The following is an 11,051-nucleotide window of genomic DNA, read 5'->3' as shown; positions in this document are numbered from 1 at the left end:
GCGAAGGGTTATAGTAGCGTCGAATAAAATTGAAGTTGTTAATAGATCATTTTCTGATATTATATTTCAATGGATCTTCGTGGAAATTGGAATAATGTCTGATTCTATTATTTATCTTAGAAAACTTGAAAAACTAATTAATTATTCGTATCGCATTAGTAATATTCGTTTGTTTGTAAAATGTACTTGTCAAGATAGTATTATATAAAAATGCTGAATCTCGACAGGTTAATTTCTCATGTGAGTTTTCACGAAGCTTGAAAAAATAAAATTTGTAATTAGTGTTATTTGCAACAGACATTTATTTTCCCTGAAACCTATGTAGGTCACAAATATTCCTAGTAGCAATGCGTGTGAACTACATTCGCTTCTCTATGTACGTACATATGTACTCTCAAAATTTCATTAAAATCGTTCTTACGTTATTTTAAAATCTATTCTAAAATCGATTCTATGGTGACAACCAACGGTGTAACTTTATAATTCGACGAAATTTTCCAATGCATTTCAAACAGACAAATTTTTACAATCCCAATATAGAGAAGGTATAAAAATAAAATAGTTATTTTTCTTGCTCGGTTCTAGATGAGAACAATAAAAGTTGCGTGGACAGTGATTAAATTGCTTTAAGGAAAAACCTCCTATTTTTTGTTTTATATATTGACTTTTTGTTGCAATATTTTCCAAGAGCTTCGACTGGCATCGAGTCGTATAAAATCGTAGAAAAAGGCGCTAGTATTCTTTATAGTTGCATAGCTTCCATCATCGCCTGGGTAATAGGCCTCGCTTCGTCTTTGACGCGACAATCTCGATACCAAGACTTCGATCTTCGAGTTGCTTAATGCGATATCGACATCAGAACAATGCCTCGACGAGCAATTCATCAAAAAAGTTTTTTAAATTTTATTCGTGTAATCTCGAAAGTGACTCGATATTGACCGAGAATAATACGATGTTTCATTTATTTGTCGAAGCTTGGGTGAAAATTTTCCGCCGACAGATTTTTGATTGCAACCAACGACATTTGAAATTACTGACACGAGAAATAGAAATTTATTGTCATAACTAGCAACGTTGTAAATTGTTCGTATTTGCTTTGATACGAAGATGAATTGGAAATTATTAAAATTTAACAATTTAATAGCATTTACAATTATTCGTATTATCTCATTTAATTATATCATAATTGACAATACAGAAGTGTCACTGTTTCTGTATACCTAAATATATTATGTAGTATCGTTTGTTTTTTTACAATAACTGTGCAATTCCATCGTATTGATGCCTTTTCTACTGTAATTCTACTCCTAACTAATTACATTGAATCAACGTCAGTCATTCGCATAATAACAATTCTATTCCCTGATATTCCCAACCCGAAAGCAAATATCCTCTTCCAAATTGTTGCGTATGTATAACCATCCGATTTCTATAGTAATATATTAGCCGTACTGTATTATGTGGATTCTTCGTTGTACGAACGTAAGTAGTCAAGTGAAATTTGTGATGTTCCTTGATCTATGTACGTTACGATCAGTTTGCAACAGGCAACGGCAGTTTTCCCGAGTCGTTGCACGTTCAGCAAGAAATTAATCAGCAGTGAAGGAAAATATAAAGTTCCCCTGTATTTCTAACTTTGTACTCTGTAATGTTACGGTTTCTAATCTTTCATCCATAGTTCACACTTTAAGAAAAATTAATCAATTACATTAATTACGTTGCTTAAAATCATCGAATTTATCTAGTCGGTTAAGCGTGTAAAATCGACGAACGGAAGATTATTCAATGAGAAAACTCGACATTACCAAAATGAACGTTTGCCCATGTTGAAGTAGCATTTAAAGGATGAACGCGATACTCAGCGTCGAGTCGAAAACGTTTCGAGTTCGAGTTTCTATTCGCCTCCATATGAACCCATTGAATAATCGATACGAGTTGCTCGTTACACGGTAATTCCTTGCTTGCAAATTTGTAAGCCACCCCCATAGGCCCTGTTAATCGACCAGACTAGCGCAGAGACGCGTTTCATTTGCTATAATTCGATCTTCGGACGGTTTAGTTATCGTCGCATTTTGACGCTGCTTACCAGCAGATTAATCTCTAGCAAACAATTGATAGGCGTCACAAACAGACCAGTTGCTTCGTAGTTAGCGAGTCTCTGGACGTTCAGAATATGAGGATCCAGCTGATCCACCATTACAATTAATCGGATTAATTCTCACTCCCTCTCGCCAAGGGATATATGTAATTGATTTTCTGAATCAGGGATGGCTATTCCGATAATATACAGTAAATATAAAATATAGCGAAAATACATAGTAAATCGAATTTTTCCTTTTCATTTCTTAACTTTATCTGTTCTCAAGATACATAGCTTTTGCAGTTTTCCGTAATGGGACAGAAAGCGGAACGTCTTTAGGCTACCATCTTTTTCTTTTTACAATTTAAATTCGTTTCTTCAATGTCCGTTAGAACATTTTCCAGCCAATATTTTCTAAAATTTCACACGTATCCTTCCTTCGCTATAAGACGCGAGATACACGTGTACTTCAGCATCGACGTGTCTTCAACTCATCGACGCCTCTTTCTCGGCGTTTCCCATAGTCCGTTTTCCATTCTGTCCGCGTTTCAACCCCCGACCACATTTTCTGTGCAACGTGTACACACATCCAAATATGGGTTGACTGCGACACGGGAAAACTCAGCGTTAGAAACGAACGAAGAAACGCCTAACCATCGTGAAAGCGATGTGAACGCGGAAATCGGACGAGGCGAAGTTAATTTCGACTATCAGCCAGCTTTGGGCAATGAATCTCGACGATTTCCGCGAGCATATTGGACTTATCTGCTCCAGCACGCCTTACAATCACGATAACACCTTCTGTTGCACGCACGTGAACACGCAACCCCCTCGTTACCCTCGAAACGAGCGGTCAGAGATCCGTGAACAAGATTGAAATTCGTTACGGTTACGGAAGCCGTTTACGAGCCTATGGATTACGAGGGTCGTTTCGAAGAATGCAGTGAGCGATCCCATGGAGCGTAATTCTTAGCCCATTAACGGGCAACGTTGCGTTAGCGAATTTCATCTGTCACCTTTTCCCCAATGAATTTGCGTTATCGAATTCTATTTGTTAACATTATCACCACGACAAGCAATTCCAAGGATGAACTTCGCGTTTACCTCGTCTCTACTTTTTCTATCTGGATTCTACAATTTCATGAGTTTCAAAGGATGTGGATAAAACGGCATTATGAGAAACTGTTGGTTGATTCTTCATGGGTTAACGTAGTTTTGAAGAAATTCTTCCAGGAACCGGGAAGAATATTAAACATTGAAATCGGATACAGTACCAATTCTGAGAACTTTGAAAATGACACGGTACCACAATGTCGCTATAGAGACCAATATAATGTTACTCTAGAGGCTTTCACTGCTCGAATTGTCACAATTATTTTTTATACTTCCGATCCTTGATCATGCCAAAGCGTTATTTTTAAAAAATAAAATATATAATAGAAGTGTGTATAGAACTGTTGAAAGAGTCCGTGTAACAGACTTTCGTCTATGATCTATACAACTAAAATTCTTAATATTAAATTCAATTCGTAGAATATTCAAATCTATCTATAGTTTGATCGAATCTTCGATTATAAATCGACGTAAAATTTTTGGATACTACAAGCGTAGCCATCGTTCAGTATCTCGTAAACGTCTGATGAAGAAGTACATGTTACAAGGCTTATACGTCAAATCTATAGAACACCTGAATATAACTGACTTCCCAATATTTCAATATTCCAGGTCCCATAGCTATATCGGATGTCGATTAATACGAAACATGAGAAGTCAATCAATCGATATGTTCAATGGCACGTAATCTTGTAATTAAATTGTAGAAACAGAAGCAATAAAATGTTGCGTGGCCTGTCGCAATAACGTAACGAATCGATATAATGGTTGCCACAGATTAATTAATTAATATCAATCCCGCGATCCTCCATCGCAGCTGTCTTTATTTCCGCGTAGTTTGTATCGAATTCGTCGCGTTTCATCGTGAGAAATCTTCAGCCGTTCCAAAAGTTTCGTAAAGATTAATCCTTCATAATTGAAGAGCGGAAGTAGATAAAGTTGCCAGTATCGAAACTAAAGTTTTCTGGGAAACGACTGTTTATGAGAAATTGTTTGTTTATGGGAATGTTATTTATTAGAAAAATATAACGATACTTATTTATTACGCATATTATAATACTTTATATAATTTTACGATATCTCTATTCTATCGTTTCAAAGATCTGTTAATTAACGATAAAAAAATATCTTCTTTATATCTTAAGAGAAGATATGTAAGTCCATTATGTAGTTTGTTTAAGAAGGTCAGTAGAGATTTTCTTATCTGATGGGATAATTGAGGCAGATTTATCTACGCATATGTTCAAGCACGATGGAGGGAGTTTGCTGGCACATGGTGCACACAGTCTAATTTAGGGAACTAATCGTATAACATACATCATACACAACCTATATCACGTATGAGATCCACAACCTATATCGCGGCGAGAAGAAAAACATTGCCCCGAGGACGAGCGCCGGGTCGATGCCTGCGTGGTGGAAGCCCCGACCAAACTGATGATCACTCCGACCAAATGATTTCTTATGTCACCGCAATTAAAAAGGGTCAAATGCTACAGAAGACTTGGCACGCGACTACTCCTGAGGATTTCCGTACTAAACGCTTTGATGGTTTACAAAATTGTAGCAAGGAAGAACATAAATATTAGAATATTTAGGCAAGTATGAGCTGCACAATTATTAGGGTTGTCCGAAAGTATAAGAAACCCCATTTTCGACGGGGTCAGCATAGTATCGCCGTCCCGAAAATGACTTCCGGAAGAAACATTAAACGCGCACGCACTTATGTTATGCAAATAAAGGACATCGAATGGATCGAACAAAGGCACAAAAGAATTCGAAGAAAACAACAACTTATTATCCAAATTGTTCATCGAGAGTAATCAATGCTGTATACTTCCTAGAATTAGGATGAATAGGGATTTGGAGAAACCCACCGGCCATGTCCAGAATAATAAAATATCTCGCTTTTTCAATCTCGCGACTTGATCCGCAATGAGGGGTAAAGGATACCGATCCGCGACCGTACATTTATTTAGTTCTCGAAAATCTACCTATCATCTATCTGAACCATTGTTCGTCTTCACGAGTAACACAGGGCTCGCGAACGGTGAATTACTAGGCTTTATGATTTTTGGCTGTAATTAAGTCGCTTGTTCTATCACGTACTATTCTGCGCTCGCGAAGTCTATTAGGACTCCTTGTACGGCGATGTTAGGATCAATTGATTGTACTTCTAACTGGCCTGTATTTTTTTGTACGAGTACGTAGGGAACCCGTAACGGATGAATCTCTGAATTTTCGAAAAGAAAGATTAATCGACTTTTATCGCTACCACGTACCTCATTGTCAACTTCATTAACATCGATCTCGTTTTTAGCGGTTTTATTACAGGCATTAATTATTTTTGTTTTACACATAGCGAGGCTATTTTGTGTAATATTACGTCAAAATCTTGGCTTAAAATTTAACGAGTAATCGCGATATCGTATTGTTAAATAACTACCAGCGAGAACATGAAAAGTTTATCTCTAACCACCGACACCTGCAACGGACAAGATTTGAGCGATACGTTTAGTACCGATATTTCTTATTCCTCGCATTACTACTATATCAATCGTTCTTTTGCCAGAAATTCTCAAGACTACGGATTCTTTAATTAGCGAACACTCGGCTCCGAAATCGGGGTAAAATGGAAACGACTCACCCGGATGGCTTGATCTACCAGTTAGCGCCTCCACTACGTAGAAGTCAATTCGACACTCGGTATTGAAATTATATTCAGGGCACTGCTTTGTAAAGGATCTTCCTCCATAATCAGATTGGTAGCTGCGCACCAGGCAGCGGAGTCGAAAAATTGTTAGGTTCCACACTCGATTTTTGCACTAGCGACGGAATTAACTCGCGCACGATGATCGTAAGCTCTTGCACTGTTATAACCGGCACTGATCCCACTTCTGATGTCGGGTTTACATTAAAATTAGGGTTAGGGGCGTGAAACGAATCTTCGTTTGGGTTACACGTTGTCGTTATGCAATAGAGAAGACATTGACTAGTGCAAATACGATTATTATAGAACCGGACAAGTAACCGCGGTTGTTAGGTACTCGAGAAACTAATGACAATGATCCTAGGTTCAATAACGAATCCGCGGTCGACGGGATGATAGATGAACGTACTCACAAAATCTAAGTCGGACGCGTAATATTCACTGATCGTAAAGAGTTACTCCTTTCATCAATGAGATCGCGAGCGAGAATGTCTTTCCCGTCCCGATGATGCCACAGAGGAAAACTATAATGGGGTGTGTCTAAGGACACGAGATTATCGGATTCGTCGAGAAAAGCCTTCGTTCAGAAAGTAAGGGAAATTGGCCTTGCTGCTAATTGGTCAATCTCCATATCGGTGGTTAGAAAAAGGTGCTAGCCGCCCTCGAGGGAAAGTTGCTAGTGGGAGACGCCGCTCGTTGAAAAATATGTCTCCCCTATCTTCCCGTAGTTGGGACAAAGACCGTTTGTCTGTTTGAAGGACTTTAGTTGACTAAATCTTAAGATTTATAACGGGCCCTCGAGCTAGCCGAACATGTACTGCGGAGACGCATCGACATCTGGCAATCATCTTACTCGAAGAATAGGGTCTGCGTGTGGGGAGCCACGGGACAGAAACCGTTGTAATGTTTACTGTCGCGTGTCGCCACGAATATTTCTTTTAAGGAGAGCTATAGAATTACTCCATACCTTTGTTAGACAAAGCGTTCATCCCGTGACCGCGGCTACGTTCGGCGACTGACTGTCGCCTCGAGCCCAAGCTCATTATCACAACTCTCGAACAATTACAATCGGATTGGATAACTACAATTGTTGAATTACAGCTATAGTAGACTTTAGGTTACAATGTTGCGGGATTATCCAAAATTCCAAAGGCTCCGGTGTTCTTTCATCTCCGACATATATATTATATATACTATTATATCTATATAATATATGTATTTATATCTATAAATATATGTATAAATATATCTGTTTAAAAAAATAAAGTTGACCTTCATATATCGCCAATAATATCGCGTGTGTAAAAAGAAACTAATTACATTTAATTCTTTTTTTACATTTATTTATTTTTTATTATTATTTTTTTCACAACTAATTACATTTAATTATTACATTTACATACATTTAACTATTATTACATACATTTACATACATTTAATTATTATTTTTTTCATAATTATATCTCGTTTGAAATATTTTTCGACATAATTAATTGTTTCAAAAACACATATTCCAGCCTTCTAAATGATTTATTTTGCGTATTATACGAATTATTCCATCTATAAGTAAATTGTTCTCTCTACACACAAACACGCACACAGTCTGTTAATTACACGAGTTAATTGTAACATTTTTCTCGATAAGTTGACAGAGCAAGGAAAATGAGCGACGAACCTACCTACAAACTAATCTACTTCAATGCCCGTGGTAGTGCCGAACATATACGGTACATATTTGCATATATTGGCATCGAGTATATCGACGAGAGGATCCCCCTACAACTCTGGCCTGAATACAAGGATTGTAAGCGTGAAGAATCGATTTTTACTTTCATCGTTCAACTCTCAGATATCTACCATTTACTCAAACTTTTCTGTATATAAAACTTTCGTTTCACGTGCAGGCTAAACTTACTTAAAGTAAAATTTCATACGGAATAAAGTCGAACTTTTCATTAAGTTTTGCTTCCGTAATATCGTGTTTATCGAATACCAACTTAATTCACTTACGATTCTCGAATTTTTGTGTTGCAATCTTTATTGTTTTCAATGAATCGAAGCATTTCGAATATTTTGAGAAAACCGTAAATAGGTGACTTAAAATAGGAATACAAAAATACTTCTACGTTTCTCGTTAATTTAAAAACTTTTTAGGACTTGTCGGAAAAAAGGATAAAAAATTGAAATCAGTTCGGAAATGAACAAGAACATAGCTAAAAAGTCGAAAGAACAAAGCAGACATAAAATTCGATCTTCCGTTGCGACATTTCTATCGTAAATAGTATAATAAAAGTTTTACGCAGCATAGTCTTCGATATAATCTTATATGTCGCTTGCAGATAGAGAAACCAAAAGTCAACGTAAGTCTGTAAATCAATCCTGTCGGTGTAAAACACAAAATTACGTTCGCAAGAGACATTCGATTTATATTCCTTGCATTTCAATTTTCATTACAAGAACCGTGTACATTTTCTAATATTTTTTCCGTGTCTGGTATTATCTTTTATCCTTGATTTTAAAAACTTTAGGTTCTTCCCAACAGCGATAACCTGCGATACCCTGCGAAAACACGCGATACCCTGTCCATCGTAATCGTAAGAAAAGAAAAAAAGGAGAAAGAAGACATTTCTGTATTTCTTTACTAGGCCATGTTGATTAAAACCGAAATGATTTCGATTCATCTATTCACAAGAACGCAACGGCCTCGGAAGCTGTGTTGTGATTTCCTATCGATCGTTTCCCTTTACACAGTGTTCATATGAGCCATGTTTGTTCTTAGCAATGCCTTATAAAAAGCTGCCTGTGCTGGAGGTAGACGGGAAACCGGTAGCGCAGGCTGACGCTGTGGCGCGATACTTGGCGAGGAAGTACGATCTAATGGGAAGAAACGAAAGCGATGCGTTGATATGCGACGTGCTCGTCGATACTCTTGAAGATTTGGAGCAAGGTGAGTAACTGATGAGATGACTTTGCATTTGTCTCACCACAGAGACAGACGTTCAAGAATTCATTGTGAAAAGACGAGTACAAACAAGATACGTATGTCTTTCCGTTAAGCGAATGTTACAGTTTGTTTGCAAAAGTCAGTTTTTAGATTATAGAATCGTAGATAGAATTTAGAGGATAGAAAATTTTAGTAGTCACTTTTAGTTTAGTCTTATCGACAATAAGCAGACTACGTTATGATACAACGATTCCAACTGAAGATTTCTATCGACATCACGAATTCGATGGCTTCCAAATTTTCTTCTCTGCAATCTCAGACGCTCAACTCGAAAGAATCTTTTAGATCCCCCGACAAACACTCGACTCAGGTTATCTATTATCGTAATCTTCCTTCGGGATTTTTTTTAACTGCGTTGCGTTAACGAATAACGGGATAACATCACGTTTCTCTCAACGCCTTTCAACGTTCTACAACTTTTATTCTTTGCAAATCCCTGTCTCTATATGATAAACGCTGGTTATCCGCGGAAGGAGCGAGGGCAACGAAGTGTATCCTGGTACGCGATAACGTTACTAATTTCCAATTACGATATGTGTGATTACGTAACATCTGCTGTCTGCATAATGCGTTAACGATCCGCGCGTTGATCGCATAAATATAAATCGAAGGGAATGGAATCGCTCGAAACTCATGCAACTATCCGCAGGTGTTTAAAATCGTGTTTTTACACCGCCAACGTAACGTCACGCCACGTCGAAAAATTATTACTAGACAGAGAAGGTGAACAAAAAACGAGGTAAATAGGCTACCGATTGAATAATATCATAACGATCGTATCTCTGGTTTTTGCTCGTCTTTTATATTTGTTTCAAATGTATAAAATATAATCGTATCGATATCGTCCACGATTAAAGCCATCCATCCGCCATCGACGAGGAACGAACGATTATATTTTATCATTTATGCGAATCCTTCTCTTCTTTCTCTATTTACGCCCCTCGCCTTGCTTCGTACCGCCGATGATTCACAATTCGATGCACCTGAACAGCTGGAACGTCGCAGATTTTTCCGTACGATAACAAACGTGTTTTTGATGGCCTGCTTTAAACCGTGACGATCGCCATGACGTGCATCAATTGTCGAATGATGTAGTGCGACGATACTCCTACGCAACTTTTTTTTACGCTGTTTTTTCCTCTATTTTTTCTTCCTGTGTGTTATCACATGATCATGAGATACCTGTATAGAAGATGCAAAGAGTCTGTGAAGAATTTACAGATATTTAAGATTATCATAATGTTTAAGCAAAAGCTAAGACGCAAAATATTGCTCAAGATGTAATTATGTAATATTTACTCAATTTCTAGAAGACTGTTTATATCTTGTTGTTATTCTTGATATGGAGATAAATATAGTATACTTTATTAAGACCTAGATAGAAGACTTTTTTCTCGTTTCTCTTCTCTTACTTAATCACTAAGAGTTATATAACGTTTATTCGATAATTCTGCTTCTCCTGACCTTTCCACAAATGGTTGTTTATATCTCGACATTCTTGGTACTTTTAATCAAATTTTAATAACAGTACTTTACTCGTCAGAAGTAAATAAAAAAGCTCTAAGTAGAAGCAAGGATTTATTTACCTTTCCTTTCTCGAATCTCAGTTAGCAATGTTGTTCCTCTTGAAAGATTTTCCAAGTTTCCAAGACAATTTCCACGCTGGTAACATTGTATATATTTCAAGTATCGTGAACCACAGGAACTTGTTGAGGCACTATTGAAGAAAGCAAAGAGAATGAAGAAATTGTAGGAACTATGAGAGGCTACTCCTTCTTTCACAACTTATTTTCTCTTCGTTTGGGGGGAAAAACACAAATGAACGTAACGGTTGGTTTCATATACGTTTCAGCTATCTGCTACTGTCGCATGGAGGAGGATCCTGAAAGGAAGGAAGCGAGGATGAATCAACTTTTGAACGAAACAATACCATTGTACCTGACTAAATTCGACCAGATTATTGGCGAATATGAAGGATATATCATTCCTTCTACCGTAAGATTTTTTATCCAAATTTAATGTTAAAATTTTTAGTCTTTGTGCAAACTGGGCCATGTTGTCCATAAAAAATTATTGAAACTTTGTTGCGACAAGACAGCTTTAATTGTTGAGAGCAGAGTGTATCTTTAAAATTCACTTCTGTT

The 11,051-nt window shown here is 37.2% G+C and overlaps 1 protein-coding gene and 1 long non-coding RNA gene across 3 annotated transcripts; one reads left to right on the top strand and one right to left on the bottom strand.

The window, feature by feature from the left end:
• The first annotated feature begins 210 nt into the window (after nt 1-210).
• Nucleotides 211-8,975, top strand: LOC117215544 (hematopoietic prostaglandin D synthase-like). Its single transcript, XM_033461891.1, has 3 exons — nt 211-227; nt 7,574-7,707; nt 8,683-8,975. The coding sequence occupies exons 1-3, from the start codon at nt 211-213 to the stop codon at nt 8,856-8,858; spliced, it is 327 nt and encodes a 108-aa protein (XP_033317782.1). The 3' UTR covers nt 8,859-8,975.
• A 737-nt stretch (nt 8,976-9,712) lies between these two features.
• On the bottom strand, nt 9,713-10,487 carry LOC117215543. 2 transcript variants are annotated; one of them, XR_004489138.1, is made up of 2 exons: nt 10,207-10,487; nt 9,713-10,111 (listed from the first exon to the last, which is right to left on the bottom strand). It is a non-coding gene; the product is annotated as an uncharacterized LOC117215543 (long non-coding RNA). The 2 variants fall into 2 exon arrangements; XR_004489137.1 differs by having other exon boundaries at nt 9,713-10,089.
• Between the last annotated feature and the right edge of the window lie 564 nt (nt 10,488-11,051).

The sequence above is a fragment of the Bombus bifarius genome, unplaced genomic scaffold, assembly GCF_011952205.1.
Source record: "Bombus bifarius isolate JDL3187 unplaced genomic scaffold, Bbif_JDL3187 scf7180000009711_frag, whole genome shotgun sequence".
Classification (NCBI taxonomy): Eukaryota; Metazoa; Arthropoda; class Insecta; order Hymenoptera; family Apidae; genus Bombus; species Bombus bifarius.
Note: the sequence above shows the minus strand (reverse complement) of the source record. Positions and strands in the feature narration are given on the sequence as shown.

What these genes read in the sequence shown, in the direction of transcription:
- LOC117215544 (XM_033461891.1), top strand. An exon ending in CTGGCCTGAATACAAGGATT is followed by an intron (nt 7,708 to 8,682) that starts GTAAGCGTGAAG and finishes GTTTGTTCTTAG; the next exon opens with CAATGCCTTATAAAAAGCTG.